The 20524-nt window shown below is 38.6% G+C and overlaps 1 protein-coding gene across 4 annotated transcripts in view; it reads left to right on the top strand.

Annotated features, from left to right (window-relative positions):
• Positions 1-639: 639 nt before the first annotated feature.
• The window catches only part of LOC139123282 (long-chain-fatty-acid--CoA ligase 5-like), a 52053-nt gene continuing 32168 nt past the window's right edge, over positions 640-20524 (top strand). For 2 of the 4 annotated variants that reach the window (XM_070689417.1, XM_070689418.1), the window contains exon 1: positions 6565-6721. In XM_070689417.1, the coding sequence (XP_070545518.1) occupies positions 6632-6721 (90 nt within the window). In that variant the 5' untranslated portion in view covers positions 6565-6631. Of the gene's footprint in view, positions 791-6564; positions 6722-20524 lie in introns of those variants that run through there. The other 2 variants (XM_070689414.1, XM_070689413.1) reach the window with 2 other exon arrangements.

Raw genomic sequence — 20524 nt, forward strand, 5'->3', positions numbered from 1 at the left:
CTCCGTTTGTTTATAACTATTTTGAGTATCCATTCTTTAGTATTCTTTAGTGTCCATCATTTGTTAAGGCCTCTGCACCGTACCCCCGTGGCAAATAATGACCACTCTCTTATTCCCAAATCCCCCAACGCCCAATCAATTTCACTGCATAAAATATTAAAATTAACTATATTAACACACAATAATTCCTGGAGGAATTAAAAGGGGTCATACAATAAAAGAAAACAAATACACATACAAAAGAAAGACAAGAAATATATGAAAATACACTGGCAGGGATTCATGGATAATTTAAGGGGCTATGGGTAATTTGTTGTATTCGTAAACGTCTTTTTAGAAACTGGGTAACATCATTCAAGGTGGTTTCAGTTTTTCATTAGTGTTAAGTACATAGTGTTTATTTTAAACATGTCAAAATTAGGAATTTTCGATTTGACTTCCATGAAACAGCAATTGCCTCTCCACATTATGGACAAGGCATTTCAACAAGAAGTGATTCTCATCTTCTACTTCATTTCTGTCACGATAAACAAGTTCTAACTTTTAAAGGAATTTCTGGGTGTTTCCCTTCACAACAGTGCTTCCACCCCACCCCTCCTCATCAAATCCTCCCGGATGACCTGGAAGTGAAAGTGAACACAGCATGAAGATGTACGTGCTGCAAAACAACAGCTGGAAATCGCACTTTCACCTTAACAACTCGAATACGAATACGAAAATAACTTCGACAGCGACTTGTCATGTCATCAACAGATGCAGATTACAAGAGCGTCTGAACAAGCGCATGCAGGTAGGCATATATTCCAAGTAATTTACCGTAATGGACTTGTTGGACGTGTAAGTTATAGTCGCGTGTGTTTAGGTACAGGGCGGAGAGCCCTTGCTCTGTGACCCAGAAAAACATACCCTTTTCTTGGTCACAGAGAGGGACAATCCGCTAGCGCTGCGCAGTGCCGAACTACAAGCGACTGTGTTGTACCTGACGACTGTGAGTAATGTGAAGTATTCTTATCAGTGCAGTCCCCCAAGTTCATCATATTGTGTGACCTCGACATATTGCATCGTTCCCTGTTTCCGTGTCATATTGTTCCGTAGCCTTAACTTTCCTTGGCAATTTTTTTCCCACCGGCCAACACCCAAAATCGCCGAGAGAAAGCATAGAGCGTAGACTGTGACATGATCGGTTGGACAATGGATTTCTGATGCGGTGTCCAGATATGGACGGTCATGTAAATATAGTACTACTACCACTACCGTCATACCGAGCCCAATCTGATTACATGTAAAATCAGATGTATTATGGAGATAGTGATATCTCCAATTTTGCTCGTTCTTTACTGTTCTCGTTAGCTGTAGTGAGGCGATTTATTAGTTAACGTGGACAGCAGAGAACACAGAAAGGTGGACAAGTCCCCAGTACTGAATATTTCCCATAATTCATCATGATTTGTACACACGGAAACTCCTCAGTGACATCTACTGTGTCTCCCATGTGTAGAGAAATTCACAGACTAGTTTTTTAAATTCTGAATCGTACTTTTGAGGACACCATTCTTCTCAATTCCCTTTTTAAATGATTTAGAAAAGTATGCTCAGCCATACAGAATGATGTAATGAAAAGTAGGCAGACTAGTTGCACCTGTTTTATGAAACAAAAGGATATTGATTTTTGCCAAACAGAAAGACAAAAGAAATTTGCATGCTAAGTTTCCTCAGAGAATGACCCCTTCAGTTTGTCATAACTTGCGCCTAAAAGTATGGCATTTGTAGTACCTGCAGAATGTGACTTTTACGGTTATTTAATGGTTTCTTTGAAATTTACACTGAAATATCTATCATGCAGTACTGAAAAAGTTATAAAATTTTAATGTGGTGTGTACAAGTCAAACTGAATTATGGGTAATTTATTGTACTGTGAAGTCGCCTGGCAACATCTTTGATCAGATTGCACATAGTCCTGCTCAGGTCTGTGCGGTGTTAATCGTTGAAGTGTTGTATAACAACCTAGCTTGCAACCACAGGGACTGTGCTTGCACAAAGTATACATTTTCAATTACACCAAGCTACTCAGCTGTATAACTTGAATCATAGTCTTGTTTTGATATCTTATGTATCATAAGATAGTTCTCTACCTTCACTGTCATATTGCAAATAAATTGTTCGCGTTGTGACTTAGAATCGCCGGGGCTACATTGAAAATCACCCATGTTGAGTCATGTGTCTTTAGCTCAAATGGTAGCTTAAATGTTCTGTGATATTGTTCATGTTTTAGAGTTTTTTATTCTTAAATTTCCTTTGATAAGTGGAACAACTAGCCAGTATAGAATAATTTTTGGACAACTACACACTTGCAATGGTTATAGTGCTGATTGCAAATGCAGTGTTCTCACCAGAACAAAAAATTGTGGGACATTTTGTCCCGCTGACCAAAAATAAGCGGGATAATCGTTCAATGATAAAACTGGCCATATTACATGAATAATCTACTATGGATGACACATTCTTTCTCCTTCCCAAAAATTCTGTTTATAATTGTGCATATGTGAATGTAATTGTTTGTCAGTGTTTATAGCCTAAACAAGAAAAGGTTAATTAAAATACACCTATAGTATTAGTCACTCAAGTGTTGATTGAGCCAGGTTGATGCAAGTGTAAACAAAATCAATGATGCTTGGGGAATATTAAAATGACATTTTTCTCTCAGCATCCGTTATGAAGATTTACATAAATTTATATTGACATCAGCGTCTGTTGGCATGTATGGTAATGGTTAGATGTTGGTTTAAAGGTATATAGTCACCTGTTCCAATTTTGCCACAGTTACCATGGAAAGAGAAAATCTAACCAATCACAGATTTTAAGCGGGTGGCTGCTTTTTAAAAACAGCGCCTTCACGTGGGCATTTTGAATACCAAGGAACGCCCCTTTGACCATATATGGGCATATTTAGATTACTGGTGACTGTATACCTTTAAGGTAACTCTCTCCCCTATGGATGCCGGTTTTAAACATGTTCTAACATAGGGTCCTCGATCTCCGATGATGATGATGATGATGATGATTAAATATTTAAAAATGAAGAAAAATAAAAGTATATTTGGACTCAGTAAATTTGTTGTCATTGTTATTATTGTTGTTGATAGTATTTGCAGAAAAGAACAAAGTATGCGCTGCAAATTCAATACAGCCAAACTATACACATGCACTGCAAAATTCAATACAGCCTTTATACTATATACACATGTGCTACAAAATTCAATAGAGCCTAAAGTTAGGCTGTATTGAATTTTGCAGTGCATGTGTAGTGCATGGAGGTAGCTTGCCTCCATGTGTACAGTAAGGCTGTATTGAATTTTGCAGCGCATAATTTGTTCTTTTCTGCAAATACTATCAACTGCAACAATAACAACAACAGCTTTACTGAGTCCAAATATATTTTTATTTTTCTTCTATTTTAAATATTTAATCATCATCATCATCATCATCATCATCATCATCGGAGATCGTGGACCCTATGGTTCTAATTGTAAGAAAGGTTATATTTTTCCAGCAATTCGAACTGCATGATGTGTCAATTAAGAATGATTGAATGGCTTCATATCCCATCTCTAAATTCTCCGTCTCAGTGTTTTTGTGGAGACCAGTACCCTGATAGTAAAATTTTACTCAGGTTTTGCAGTCATGTTACTTGAGTTCACGTTAAAACATCAATACAATTGTTGTACGGGACAGCAGGATTGGACTCCATGTTCCAGAACCTCAGCAAAATACTGTGGACTGACATAGGTTCAAAGTTCAAGGTCAATGCTATTACTCCTCCAACTTCACTGTTAATAGTAGAGAAAACTGGGCTATTAAAAATTAGGCTATATCTCTATCTCTAAAATGTTCACGTGGATTTTCGCCAGCAAGACAAATGGCATCAAACAGCGCCCTCGTGGGTCAAGTCATTGCAATCTGTCCATCTTGCCTGTATTTTATGTTCAAGCCAGCATTGATGGACATTTTTTTGTTGTAACACTATAACATCTAGTCAGTGCTCTTAAAAATTCTATGAGATGATATATGAGAATTATTAAATTATATTTACAGGTTTTTTGTGGGAACGTTTTCTGCACAAAGTTATTTTCGCCCAGCCTGTGATATTACGTGTATAATTTAGTTTGTGTGCAATATTGAGTTCAGTTAATAGAAGATAATTGTCTGGCAGTCGTAGTTTCTCAGAAGAAAGAAGGTTTCTTCTTTTGAAAATATTTTAAACAAAGTGAAGAAATTCTTACAGCTGCAATTGTTATTATTCTTTCTGTTGTTGATTAAGAACAGGATAATGTTATCAATGTCTGTCTCTGGTTTCAACTGGTTTGAAGACTTGGTAGCCATACATTGTATGTTATTGGTTGCAGATAATTAGAAGGTATAAATACTATGTGGATACTTACAGGTTATTTAAGCAAAAAAGCACACCCAGCGATAGTATACCACAAAATTTTGACCAGTTCATGACATATATGCACGAGCAATACATGTAGCGAGTGCACATATGGAGTGAACTGGTCAAATTCGAGTGGTGAGCTGAGGTGGTTTATTGCTATTATATCATAATATTGAATTGAAATTCTGGCGTGAAATGTCAAAAAGGGAATTTTTCTCTAGCTGAAAGCTTGTGCCTGTTTCAACCATACTATATTGTAAATATAGCACTGTTATCTTCATGTCTCAGCCAATCACATAGTAGTATTTGCGCCATCAATATACTGGTAATAGTGGTATAATAGTACCAAATATCACCTGTTCCTGTGTTGTATCAGCATGAGTGTTATTTGTGCTGCGTCAGCCAGGAGACGAAGTGGAGTGTCTAACGCAGCACAAATGACAAGGATGCTGATATGAGTCAAGGAACAGGCGATGTTGGGTAATAACGGATTCATTATATACTTGTGCCCAGAATTTGACAATTGATAGGAAAAACCTTAAATTTTGAGGCTTTACTTTTATTCTGCCTCGGGTATAAATATGGAAATATTTGTATAAATAGGCTGATAGGAATTAAGAAGTCAAATACTACTTCCTACAAATTCTCCATATATCAGTGAACACCAAGAGACAAGATACTTGGATTCAAAAATAGCCATATTTTAAAGGTACATTATGATATTATAATCGTTACCAATCAAAAACTTTCCTCTACTTTAAATCCCTCCTGATATTGATCATGCTCCATTGTCGTACGGAGCGGAGAGAGGCAGCCCTTTTGGTTTGTTTACACTGAGAGTGGCCACGACAACAGGTGTCATGCACGTGACATCGCTGTCACATTATACTACAGTAAAACCTGGCTGGCTCGGTCAGCCTCGCTTGCCAGAAAGACCGTTTTAATAGGGCGCATCACCATATGGTTGAGGATAGAATTGCGTAAAAAAAAAATTGCGTAGTGGATGAGGGGTTGTGAAAGAGTCTAGGGTATATGATAAATGGTGGATATGTTGTAAAGGTCCAAAAGGGTCAAAGGTTATACGCAATACTTCAGAGACTATTGACGTACCTAGTTCTGAAGCAGTCACCCTTGTGATGTTTTGTCACATGCAGTCTGTGGCTGTCTAAGTGTTTTATATGTGTCTTTGTCAATCTGAAGAGGCCTTTCAGACCCAGACACTGCTGTATGGTTCAGACTGTCTGGTTCATTTGAAGATCTAGTCTAGTACATATATCAAGGTCAAACTGAGTTCTTTTATAACTTCCAAGTCTGAAATAAGGAGATGAGATGACCGATGTGACATAAAACTGACAAGCAAGTGTCTCAGTGACTTGATAACTAGCTACATTTTGCCCTCAGGCTCTGCCTTCAAAGAGCAAAACTCATCATTGTTTCCCGGTAAACTGCCCTTGAAGTGTAACTTCTCTGAGATTTTCTGCTGTAGAACTAATCTTGCCGGAGTTTGACATCCCATGGCATTATTATTTCAGATTAATCAGTGGTGCTCTGAAAGTGTTCACTTACTTGTCTTTCCATCGATAATTTGAAAGCAGTAAAAAATAGTGAGTGATGTCACTTGACTTGATCACAAATGTGTTTCATTCTGAATTTAGAAATGTGAGGTGTAATGTTCAGTTCGATCCAAATCAATAAATGATTATCTTTCCTGTGTCGCAGAAACATTTTATCATCGTCATTAAATTTGAATGTATCCAGACGAGGATGTAGTGCTTTAGATATGTGTAGATTATCGATATTGAGTGGTTTATGTGTTTAGCAAGACCTGATGACCCCTTCCATCTTCATTGTGGAGTGAAATATCAGGGATGGAACAATCAAAATTTGCAGGAGGCTTTGAAGATTTGAAGACAAAATTTTCAATGTGGACCCATTGGAAGAAATCTTGCTGCCATGATTGCAAATGGAAAAAAAGAGATACTGTAGTGCAGTATAATGATTGTATAAATAATGCACTTCAGCCAGTAATACTTTAAGCCCCACCAATATCATAGGACCCTCCCTCAAAGGCTGTTGCTAGGCAGAGCTGAATGGGTCATTGACCTTGCAGTGTGTGTCACATGACCACGACATCACTTTCATCGTTGACAGCCCAGCCTGTATACATTCTGAGTAGGCGTAGTCATTGTGTAGAGGGCGATGGATCGGCTTGCAGGTGTTTTATGTCGCCTTGTGCGAGCTCTGTGGGTCTGGGTTTTGACCTTTTTCTGTCTGCTGGAGGTGGTGCAGGTACGTTGTGTTTAGACCCAATCTCCACACAATACTAAGTGTCCAAAATTATGCTGTATAGGGTAAATTGCTATTGCAATATTGGAATAGTGTAATGTAACCCCTTCTGATTGTATTGGGAGTACTGTGCATATGAATTCAATTTGAAAATCCAATTCAGTGAAAATCCCCATGTCTCGATGTAGAGGTAGGGTTTTAAGTTGGTAACGTGCCATATGTATTACCCTTTGCAAATTTGCAAAATTGCAGCTGTTTGATTTACGTAATCCACTTCACTGCATCTGCATTCTTTTCAATTCTATCTGCACAGTATCATAGTTTCACCTAAATTGTTAGTGCCAACTTAACCTGATTGACTCATACATCTAAGTCGAGATCTGCTTTCAGTTTGCTGAAGGAATGTCACAATACAGATCCCAGTTTTAGACACATAGGTGTAGGTACTCATTCAGTGGTGTCACTGATTATACTGCTAAAGGCTGGAATTTCTCTCTTATATAAGAGTAAATAAATACCGTTCACCAAAATTGAACAGTCTTCAGTTTTTACACTCCTTCGTAAACGACGTCATTTGGTTTACTGCATTGATACTATGCAGGACTGACTGTACTCTTACATAATATAATTGTTAAGGTTGACTTGTAGGTCATTCATACTTGGTGAAAGGACACCAGAAATCTGGTGTGAATCAACCAAGTCTTGTTTACTTTATCGAAGCAGAATTCTGATCCGCTGTTGCGAAGGATTAATTTCTTAAATTTTGTAAGGCATTCAACTCATTGAAAAGTGACTCTTCTATTCATTGCATTTGAGCATCTGCAACACTTTACTGAGTTGAATGTTGTTTCATATCCATTTTCTGCCCAGGATATTAACTCCAAAAGCATCTCCAATCCAACTTCAACATAAATAAATTTAAATATAATTTTGACATTTCAAGAATGAACATTTATTTTAGACTTAAAGAAATCCTACAGATGACTCTATCATATCAAATAGGGCTATTAATTGAGATATATTTTGTATTCTGACTCAGTTCAGAAACAAATTTCCATGCTTTCAACTATTAAAGTCTTCTGATTCTCAATTGCAACTGCTCGAAGAAATAGGAGTAATTTTCTGACATTTCATTCTGTATTGGTGCACAAACAACATTACTTTCACAGGTATTTTTTTCTGACTGTAAAGAAAGAAATCTTTTCATTTGGTAGTATGCGTTACCATTGTTCTGCCATTCCTCCTTGTTCTTTGCCGTGGAGAGTGTCATTGTAATCACCGCTGTCGGTATGTCATGTATTCAAAAGACGCAGGTCACTGGTCAGGTGAGACATTGCATGACAGAAAATCATTCTTGGCATTCCTGCCAGGGTTCAAATGTTCAAACGTACTATTGTAGCAAGGGGTGTTAGCAGAGCTGATCAGTGAAAGGTGGTTGATACAAGTCAGTTTCAAGCAGTCAGAAGGTAGCTCTGTAGTGTAAACTTTGATAATTTGGATCTGCTCATGGATGTAAAAATAGCCCTGATCTGCTACACTTTATCTTGTTCAATAATTGAGGAACCTTGACATTTGTAGTGCTATTTATTTATTTATTTGCTGCATCCCTTTTAGATCAGGGGCTCACTAAATAAAACATTAGGAGCTGCAAAACACTGATGAAAAATAAATTTCAAGTACAGAGAGAAGAAGAAAGAAAAAAAACCAAAAAACAAAACAAAACAAAACACAGCAACAATAATAATAAAAACTAGAATGCTAACAGCTAGTTCAAAAAATTCCTTCTGTTGTCTACAGCTTCGACTAAGAATTGTTTAAAAATAATATCAATTTTGTAGCTTAATTCAGGGTTGTAGTTTTCAGTTGAGTCTCCTAAATACAAACAAATCAACCCTTTTCTTTCAATGAAATCTTTATATAAATTCATTTCTTTGTCATTCAAGAGAATTTCTTCTGTCTTAGCCATTAATTTATGTGCTATCTGTACAAGAACGGCAGTTATATAATAGATACTGTGTGGACATTATCCACTGATCTATCGTTTGTTTGCTGGATTTATGACTCAAAAGTCACAGTTTACCCACAGGCGACCCAATAAGTAGTACTGAGTTTTTCAGTGTTTTCTCTATCATTTTCTCTTCTTTCTTCATGCTCTGAATGATCGGAATAAATAAAATAAAAGGTTTATATAACCTAACCTAGCCTCTGTGACTCTTTATTTATTTTACACTCCATTACAAGGACGTATATCTCTCATACACACATGCTGTAATTAATTAGTCAGCACAACTAATTATGCTAATCCGTGGACTTATCAGGGATTTTACGGGTTGGTCAACATCGCGAAAGATAGGAATGGTTACTAAAACGGGAAGGTAAGAAGCTCTCCTGAAATGTGTCCAGAAATTACCAAATTGCGGCCAGTCATGACCATTTATCCAAAATTTACTGCAGCCAATGTATTTCGATGGCCGAGGGGCGCCAGCTACTCTTATTTCAAACGTTTAAATGGTCGCGAACAGTGCAAACCCTGCCAGTGCCTTGCCTGCAGTTCATGGCATGAGGACGTCCGTAAAGCAGGAAGTCGGAAGTTGAAACCTTTGACCTTTACGTTGTTTATATGTGGGCAAACTTGTAAACATATTTCCCAGGGACAAGCCTGATTTTGACTAGGGTCAAAGTTCGTGTGGTTAAGCGTGGTTCTCTCAATCGGGTGGTGTTGCTAAGGTTTTGTCTGCCCACCGTCCGTGCATGGAGGGACGGTGGTCTGCCTAATGTCTGCTGTGCGTTCTCGATAATTTTGCTGTATTTTTTCTCACAAGCATTGGAAATTTGTTTAAGTTTTAAGAAACATTTCGTTCATGTAAGGAAATCATATAGCAAGTACTTCTTGCGCTGGTGCAAACTCTACGAAATATTATGATATCAACGATGTTTTCCATGATAGTTTACAAGGTTTCTTGTCTAAATTCGCGGAAATGATCAAGAATAGCTAAAAAGTACTACATGTAATTATGACTACATTTTGTATGTGTAGAGGTGTTGTTTGCCGTTCCGAACGTATGTTCTACACGTACGCGACGTATGGTTATCACTGATCAGCTGACGATGGAACGTAATTACGTGTAACTAAACTTCTCCATAACGATATGTTACCGGCAGACATGGAGATAATAGCGAGTGAATAGAAATGACGGTGACTGGTTTAAAAAATTCACAGTGCTGGTAAAAATTCTCACAGGCTTCTTAACGTAGTGGCCGACATCATCGGTGATGTCAGTTTGTTTCGATGTTGCGAGGTCACCGCTCAGGTGACTTTAGAGACGGGCTACACTGAGCCTCGTCAATCGCTTGTACGCCAGAAAAAGAACGGTCTGCGAGTAGCCATGTCGGAAAAAGCTGGAAAAACGGCGATAGCTTGGTGATTTCCGAGCGGATTTCTGGTAGTGGTAGGCTCCTAATAACCATGTTGTCGATGAGTGTTGGCAATTTGGGTGGAAAATATGGACCCAAAGCTAGCCTAACAGTATAAACGAAGTTTTAGAGCCCGTGCGCCGCTTCTTTCGGGAATTTTGTGCACTAACACTGCATAAGGCACGATTGAAAATCGATGAATTCCTTAGACTAGTAGCGACCATGGAGCTAGAAACTAGCTCTATGTAGCGACCAACTCTCTTTTACTATGCGAAAAAAGTAACCGGCGACATTAACTCTTTGACGCCGTACAGTCATTCTAGTCATGAGCTTGGTTGCTACCGTACACCAGAAAATAACCGACTTTGACGTCAAAGGCCTGTTGCCGGTACGTACTTTGAGACAGAAAATAACGATATGTTACCGGTAGACATGGAGTTAATAGCGAGTGCAGAGAAATGAAGGTGACTGGTTTAAAAATTCACAGTGCTGGCCAAAATTCGCCAGTGTGTGCTCCTGCTAATGTGTCACCATTGTGCCTTGAATCACGACGCGGTTTGTAAATTATACTTGGTATATACACTCCCAGAAAACGACGACGTGAAACATACATCTATATAATTTTGTTGAAAAACTCATGAAACGGCAACTCCGGCGATCTTTTTCTGCTTGGTCGGTCGATACTTTCTGGGTGGCATTTGTTACATGGAGCAGGACCATGTCTGCTTAGTTATGTTAGAATTTGGCGCTTGGCAACGAAAAGCATGCGCGTTTCCAGTGTTCCTTTCGATCTAACTTCCCGTTTATTTTTGAATAATGAGCAGTGTTTGTTTGCGCATATCATGAATATATAAGCGTCCACTAGGTTTACGGACGTCCTCGGGACACGTTTCCCAAGATCTTCATACCTTCTCCTTTTTCATTAACATCACTATCTTTCCGATGTTGACCAACCTCTGATAAGTCCACGGATTAGCATAATTAGTTGTGTTGACTAATCAATTACAGCATGTGTGTATGAGAGATATACGTCCTTGTAATGGAGTGTAAAATGAATAATGAGTCAAGAGGCTATAGGTTAGGCTATATAGTCATTTATTTTATTTACTACGATCAGTCAGAGCATGAAGAAAAGGAGAGGGGCTGACAGTGACAGAGAAAACTGAGAAAAATTCAATAATAAGCTTATCAATATGTATGGGCCGCCTATGGTTTACCCCCCAGGAAGATCACGCCATTACCTTTATTACATTCAGAATAAAAACAGGGCATTATCTTACCACTGAAAATCTGATACCTCTGTATTTATTGAAAGCAGGGTCGGTATGCTCAGGGACTGGAAAGACTGTGAATTTGACTCAAAGCCTCCTTGAAAGTCCTAGAAAAGCCCTTGAAAATTGAATTTTACTGGGGAAAATGATAAGGCACTCACAATATTAAAAAATGACATGATCATTAGTCGTCATATTGTAAAAATTATATGTCAAAATATATATTGTGAAGCACAAAATGTGACTTATGGATACCTAGAAATTAAAATTACTCCCTCCACTGATTAGCATGCCATTAACCCTTTGTGTGCTCTAATTTTTTCCCGCCAATATTTTAATGCAACATTTTACCAATATTTTTGAATTTATCTGTAATTGTTTTGATAATTTTAGACCAAATGTATAATTACATTTCATTGGCTAATGTATTTTATCAAAATTTTGTCAAAAATCTGAAATAAATTGACTGGGGTATAAAGGTGATAAATATTGATGCTCAAAGAGTTAAAATGAGTATAGAATAGTCAGCTGAAGCTTTTTCGTCTGTGAAATGCAGACATCACAGTTTGTTGTTGAGAACACAGTGATATCTCAATATTAAGCCTATAGTCAACTATCCAACAGTCAATTTGCCACTTGTCTGAATCAAAGGCTGTGTTGAAGCCATTATACACCATATAGCCTATCATTCAATGGTAGTGAACAACAGCCTGTTCTATGACCTTTGACCTTTGAACCTTGGGATGTGTGATAAACTTGTAATCTCGGTCAAAACAGACTCTATTTCTAACAGATGTCGTACGCATATTTAGGTGAGCTAACAGTCAAACTCTTGTCCACATTTTTTGAAAAATTGTGAAAATCTATCAAATTTTGCGCCTGTACTGTGTCTAAGCAAACACTTGACATATGTCATGTCGACTGATGCATTTTTTCCTTTCATCTGAAAAGATTTACACGACCAGCCGCATGCTGTTCATTGAGAGTGTCATTACACTGACTTGAATCCATTTTACGACAGACTTATTCTTGAGTTTCTTCCACAAAAGGAGAATTGCACAACATTTTTCATCAACAGTCCAACATTCCACATATTATTATTTCTGGAAGTGAAAATCAAGAAGCTTTTCATTTTTGTCACAAAAAGCTGAAATTGCTAAAGAATAATTTTCATGTTTTTTAAAGAGTTGGAATTGAAAGCAAGCATTTTGTCTTCAATATGTAAACATTTTCTGGTTCAGTATGGTATTCCATTTTAAGAAAAAAACAGACAAAATTCAGCATATTTTCTTTTGTTCCTGGCTACAGTTTACTTTGCTTTTGACAGTTCAAACATGGAGTAACATCAACAACCATTTATCGACAGTGCCCTCTAAAAGCAGACAAAATCATTATTATTTAAATATATTCTGTCTTACAGTTTGCCTTAATGGCGTTCCCAAGAATTGTCACATGATACATTTCACCATGGTAATTGGTGACCATAAATTTACCTTTTAGCCCACATTTGTGAACTAGAATGATCCATGAAAAGTTCAAATACACTTTGAGTTTTTGTTTTAGAAATTTCTCCTGGTTGCCATCTCATTTGTGATTTTTCCTCTGTAGATTGTTTAGTCAAAATAGTAAACTGAACTCATGGTTTTTAGTTTTCTGTCTCATTTTGCGTTAAGTATTTGCAGCCAACATACCTATCTGTGCATTGTAAGGATTAAAATAGCTATCTCAGGGAGTGATGCAAAGTTATCAGTTTGGTGGATCCATTTCAGCCCAAGGTCATGTCCATTACTTGTTGGAAACACGGTCTAAAACTGAGAAATAAACAGGCAATTGTCATGCTAATCTGGTTTTGATGGCAAGATATTTACATACGTCCTGTGATTACCATAGCAATTGGCGTGCTTGAATGTTATTTGTGAGTGCATACGGCATCACAGCATTACAGATGCCAGGGTTCAAGATTTTTTCATCAAACTGCCAGTATGAATGTCCACCTTGTGTGAGAGACATATATGCGTCAGAAACTATAGGCCTAGATGTCAGAAACTATAGGCCTATAGATGTCAGAAACTATAGGCCTAGATGTCAGAAACTATAGGCCTATAGATGTCAGAAACTATGGGCCTAGATGTCAGAAACTAGTATAAGGCCTAGATGTCAGAAACTATAGGCCTAGATGTCAGAAACTATAGGCCTAGATGTCAGAAACTATAGGCCTAGATGTCAGAAACTATAGGCCTAGATGTCAGAAACTATTGGCCTAGATGTCAGAAACTACCATAGGCCTAGATGTCAGAAACTATAGGCCTAGATGTCAGAAACTACCATAGGCCTAGATGTCAGAAACTATAGGCCTAGATGTCAGAAACTACCATAGGCCTAGATGTCAGAAACTATAGGCCTAGATGTCAGAAACTATAGGCCTAGATGTCAGAAACTATAGGCCCAGATGTCAGAAACTATAGGCCTAGATGTCAGAAACTATAGGCCTAGATGTCAGAAACTATAGGCCCAGATGTCAGAAACTATAGGCCTAGATGTCAAAAACTATAGACCTAGATGTCAGAAACTATAGGCCCAGATGTCAGAGCTATGGCCAGTAGTTGGTGAAAATGCACGTTTCACATTGTTGAAGCTATCGTGCTATGGAGAGTTGTATGCCATACATTATAGAACCCAAACGTGTAAGGCAAACGTGCATGACTAAACACTGTAAAAGTCTGCACGTTAGACATTTTAGACACGTTAGGTCCGTACACGTTAGGTTTGCACGATACACGATAGGTCAGCATGATTGGCATGGTAGATTTTGACCGATGTTGAAAACCTAAAATGACATACACGTTAGACATTTTAGACACGTTAGGTCCGTACACGTAAGGTCTGCACGATACACGATAGGTTTGCATGATTGGCATGATAGAAATTGGAGTCATGTGGAGAACCTAAAATGACATACACGTTAGACATTTTAGACACGTTAGGTCCGTACACGTTAGGTTTGCACGATACACGATAGGTTTGCACGATTGGCATGATAAATTTTGACTCATGTGGAGAACCTAAAATGACATGCACGTTAGACATTTTAGACACGTTAGGTGCGTACACGTTAGGTCTGCACGATACACGATAGGTTTGCACGATTGGCATGATAGATTTTGACCCATGTCTAGAACCTAAAATGACATGCACGTTAGACATTTTAGACACGTTAGGTCCGTACACGTAAGGTCTGCACGATACACGATAGGTTTGCACGATTGGCATGATAGATTTTGACTCATGTGGAGAACCTAAAATGACATGCACGTTAGACATTTTAGACACGTTAGGTGTGTACACGTTAGGTTTGCACAATACACGATAGGTTTGCACGATTGGCATGATAGATTTTGACCCATGTTTAGAACCTAAAATGTCATGCACGTTAGACATTTTAGACACGTTAGGTGTGTACACGTTAGGTTTGCACAATACACGATAGGTTTGCACGATTGGCATGATAGATTTTGACCCATGTTTAGAACCTAAAATGACATGCACGTTAGACATTTTAGACACGTTAGGTCCGTACACGTAAGGTCTGCACGATACACGATAGGTTTGCATGATTGGCATGATAGAAATTGGAGTCATGTGGAGAACCTAAAATGACATACACGTTAGACATTTTAGACACGTTAGGTCCGTACACATTAGGTTTGCACGATACACGATAGGTTTGCATGATTGGCATGATAGATTTTGACTCATGTGGAGAACCTAAAATGACATGCATGTTAGACATTTTAGACACGTTAGGTGCGTACACGTTAGGTCTGCACGATATAAGATAGGTTTGCACGATTGGCATGATAGAGGTAGACCTTACCGTGTTTGTAGGCCATCACGTGAATCTTGAGAAATATCATACAACGTGCCGACCTAAGATTCACGGAGCTAACGTGTCTAAAATGTCTAACGTGTATGTCATTTTAGGTTGTCCACGAGTCAAAATCTATCATGGCAATCATGCAAAGCTATCGTGTATCGTGCAAACCTAACGAGTACGGATCTAACGTGTCTAAAATGTCTAACAAGTATGTCATTTTAGGGTCTCCAGATAAGTTGAATGGTACAGTCATGATATACACGTTAGACATTTTAGACACGTTAGGTCCGTACACGTTAGGTTTGCAAGATACACGATAGGTTTGCACGATTGGCATGATAGATTTTTTTATCCATGTCGAGAACCTAAAATGACATGCACGTTAGACATTTTAGACACGTTAGGTGCGTACACGTTAGGTCGGCACGTTACACGATAGGTTTGCACGATTGGCATGATAGAGTTAGACCTTATCGTGTTTGTAGGCCATCACGTGAATCTTGAGACATATCGTATAACGTGCCGACCTAAGATTTACGGAGCTAACGTGTCTAAAATGTCTAACGTGTATGTCATTTTAGGTTGTCCAAGAGTCAAAATCTATCATGCCAATCGTGCAAATTTATCGTGTAACGTGCTGACCCAACGTGTACGGACCTAACTTGTCTAAAATGTCTAACGTGTATGTCCAGATAAGTCGAATGGTACCATATGTCAATCGTGCAGTCATGATATACACGTTAGACACTTTAGACACGATAGGTTCATCCATGTTTGGCGTGCACGATACACGATAGGTTTGCACGATTGGCATGATAGAATAGGACTTATTTGTACGCCCTAAAATGCAATACATGTTAGACATAGGTTCTTTAACGTTAGGTCTGCACGATACACGATAGGTTTGCACGTTTGGCATTTTAGGCACGTTAGTTCCAACCTGGCATACACGTTAGACATTTTAGAAACGATAGGTGCGGATATGTTGGGTCTGCACGATACACGATAGTTTTGCAAGTTTGGCTTTTTTGGTCACGTTAGTTCGGCTGTTAGTTCCGACCTAACATGTCAAACATGCACTACTAAAATGTAAAAATGTCTAAAATGAAAAAATCCCGACTTCTGGCCATGGATGAGATGTCAGAAACTATAGGCCTAGATGTCAGAAACTATAGACCTAGATGTCAGAAACTATAGGCCTAGATGTCAGAAACTATAGACCTAGATGTCAGAAACTATTGGCCTAGCTGTGTTAGCGCTGGGTTTGGAAAGCTGTTAGCCACTGTGGCGAATAGTTTCAAATTTTATTAGCCACAGACAAATTTTATTAGCCACACACTTTTACGAAAACAAAGCTTTCTATAATGCTATAATCTCCAATGTCGGTTGCATGCACAAGAATATTTTACTATCAACACATCAACCTTGTATCCAATTGTCTTCATTTTAACAGTGGAAATTGCTTGACTCTGGACCCCGATGTAGCCCTGCGTACGATGCTGTGTGTTCCGCTACAGCTAATCGCCCCGCTCACCACAAAGCGAGTGAGCGGGGCGATTAGCTGTAGCGGAACACACAGCATCGTACGCAGGGCTAGACCCCAATGCAAATCGACAGCAGCACGCAACGTTGAGACCACGATTAAAATGAACTGCAACACGGAAGGTTGGGACCGCAATGCAAATCAACAGCATGACAGCAACACTGAACGTTCGGACTGCGATTACTGTCGTTTGCAGATAAGAATGGACAGTGAAATTGATCTAAATGTTATCACACTTGTGTAATTGGTTTGTAAAGTTGTTTGAAAATTTACTACAGGATCGGTAACTTTAGTGGAGTTGCGGCAAACTAAAGACAGATTATATCGTTGTTTCACAGTAGGCTTCTGCTGTAATTGTTGATATAAAGCAATAAAGTAGACACTGATTAGTGTCTGTGTGTGTAGGGTAAAGATTTTCTGACTTTCTATCCCTGTTCATTTCGACAACATTCTCACTTATTATTTCTGGCGTATGTACACCTCTTTTCCTGTAAATCCTGACTTTTTTGGCAAAGAACTTCTACAATGCAAAGGCAACAAGAGTCTAATCAGACAACTAGACTCTGACTTGGCTGTGATACAATGTAACTCAAAGCAGCATATAAGGCCAAAAAAAAAAAAGAAATGTTTCTGGTCAGCGCGCGCGTCACTTGAACAACAGCGCGTCACCCTTTTTTTTCTGTTTGTGGCCGGCGGCCGTGGCTGACACCAAACCAAAATGGCTGAAGAGAAAGAAAAAATTCTTTGGGGGACATGATCAGTGACTGCATGAACAGTATATATGTGACTATATTGATAAAACTATAAAACTGACCCTCCTCCCTCCCTTGAGGGGAAAAAAAAATAAAAATAAAAAAATAATAAAATGCGCGTCGCCGCACCATTTTTTAAAGAAAGACCTGACCAGAAACATTTCTTTTTTTTTTTTTGGCCTAAGGAAAGTAATATGAGTCTGTGTAAGTGAAGTGCACTGCAAAGTGTACTCCCTGGTGTGTGTTTATTATGGGTCCATAAAAGCTCTTTGATTTTCACCGCAGTTATAACAAGTCAGTGCAACTTCTGAGACAAGTTTTAGAACAACTTTACAAACCAATTACACAAGTGTGACAACATCTATATCAATTTCACTGTCCATTCTTATCTGCATACCAGTGTAAAATAGAAGTTTGGTTACACGTAATTACGTTCCATCAGTAGGCCTACACGTAGCGTCTTTGTCACGTCATACAAGACGTCGCGTAAATGTGGCACAGACGTTCGGAACGTCATCAAACGACACTTCCACATGTAGTCTTAATTACGTGTAGTAATTTCTAGATTTTCTTGGTGTTTTGCGGGAATTTAGACAGAAAATCTCGTTAAGTACTAGTATGAGTATCATTGTAAATTAGCAAACATCTTTGATATCAGAAAATTCCGTAGAGTTCACCTGCACAAAGACGTACGTGCTATGATTTCCTGACATAAATGAAATGTTGTCCAATTCAACTTTTTACCTGAAGCTGTCACAAAAATTTCCGTAAACCTCATAAATAACTGTATTACAGAAAATCGGTAAATTTAATGCGAGGATACAACGAGCTTGAATAGTCCTCGTGTAGAGAAATTAATTGTTTCTTAAAACTTAGATGAATTTCGTATGTTTCTGAAAAAACAATACAGCAAAATCAACCAAAAAAATCACAACTGAGCATGGATACCCGTACGCCACTGTGTGCCTTCAGACGTACACGTAATTAGATTATAACCTCTCTAATGAACAACAACACGGAACGTCGAGACCGCGATGCAAATTGACAACAACACGAAATGCGTCGTTGGGATGGTGATTTTAATGAACATCAATACAGGACCATGAGGACCGCGATGCGAATCGACCACCATTAAAATAAGACCTCGATTAAAATGCGCAACAAGGAACGTCTAGACCACGATGCAAATAAATTTCAACACCGAACTTTGTGACCACGATTAAAATGCGTGTGTCTGCTGTAGCAAAAGTTTCAATTCTTGCGAGTGTTCGCTTTGCTTGGTGTACACTATACAAATTGACGTCAAATCTCTCGCGAGACTTGGCTCGACTGCAATTGCGTACGTCAGAGAGAACAATACAGAAGTAGATATAGTTTTTTCGCGAATCGCCGAAAGAGAAGCGCAGATCAACAAAAGACTAAAAACCCCCACGTTTTTGCTTATTTTGCGGAATATTTTAAACAAAAATCACTTTCGCCACTGTGGCGAATTATGATCGATTTTTCTTCGCCACTGCTGATTTCAATTCGCATTTGCGAACGTGGCGAATGGGCAGCGCGAACACAGCCTAGATGTCAGAAACTATAGGCCTAGATGTCAGAAACTATAGACCTAGATGTCAGAAACTATATGCCTAGATGTCAGAAACTATAGGCCTAGATGTCAGAAACTATTGGCCTAGATGTCAGAAACTATTGGCCTAGATGTCAGAAACTATTGGCCTAGATGTCAGAAACTATTGGCCTAGATGTCAGAAACTATAGACCTAGATGTCAGAAACTATAGGCCTAGATGTCAGAAACTATAGGCCTAGATGTCAGAAACTATTGGCCTAGATGTCAGAAACTATAGGCCCAGATGTCAGAAACTATAGGCCTAGATGTCAGAAACTATAGGCCTAGATGTCAGAAACTATAGGCCCAGATGTCAGAAACTATAGGCCTAGATGTCAGAAACTATAGACCCAGATGTCAGAAACTATAGGCCCAGATGTCAGAAACTATAGGCCTAGATGTCAGAAACTATAGACCTAGATGTCAGAAACTATAGGCCTAGATGTCAGAAACTATAGGCCTAGATGTCAGAAACTATAGGCCTAGATGTCAGAAACTATAGGCCTAGATGTCAGAAACTATAGGCCTAGATGTCAGAAACTATAGGCCTAGATGTCAGAAACTATAGGCCTAGATGTCAGAAACTATAGGCCTAGATGTCAGAAACTATAGGCCTAGATGTCAGAAACTATTGGCCTAGATGTCAGAAACTATTGGCCTAGATGTCAGAAACTATAGGCCTAGATGTCAGAAACTATTGGCCTAGATGTCAGAAACTATAGGCCTAGATGTCAGAAACTATAGGCCTAGATGTCAGAAACTATAGGCCTAGATGTCAGAAACTATAGGCCAAGATGTCAGAAACTATAGGCCTATAGATGTCAGAAACTATAGGCCTAGATGTCAGAAACTACCATAGGCCTAGATGTCAGAAACTATAGGCCTAGACGTCAGAAACTATAGGCCTAGATGTCAGAAACTATAGGCCAAGAGGCCAAGATGTCAGAAACTATAGGCCTATAGATGTCAGAAACTATAGGCCTAGATGTCAGAAACTACCATAGGCCTAGATGTCAGAAACTATAGGCCTAGATGTCAGAAACTATAGGCCTAGATGTCAGAAACTATAGGCCAAGATGTCAGAAACTATAGGCCTATAGATGTCAGAAACTATAGGCCTAGATGTCAGAAACTACCATAGGCCTAGATGTCAGAAACTATAGGCCTAGATGTCAGAAACTATAGGCCTAGATGTCAGAAACTATAGGCCTAGATGTCAGAAACTACCATAGGCCTAGATGTCAGAAACTATAGGCCTAGATGTCAGAAACTATAGGCCTAGATGTCAGAAACTATAGGCCTAGATGTCAGAAACTATTGGCCTAGATGTCAGAAACT

This window comes from Ptychodera flava, chromosome 22 (assembly GCF_041260155.1).
Source record: "Ptychodera flava strain L36383 chromosome 22, AS_Pfla_20210202, whole genome shotgun sequence".
NCBI classification, from domain to species: Eukaryota; Metazoa; Hemichordata; class Enteropneusta; family Ptychoderidae; genus Ptychodera; species Ptychodera flava.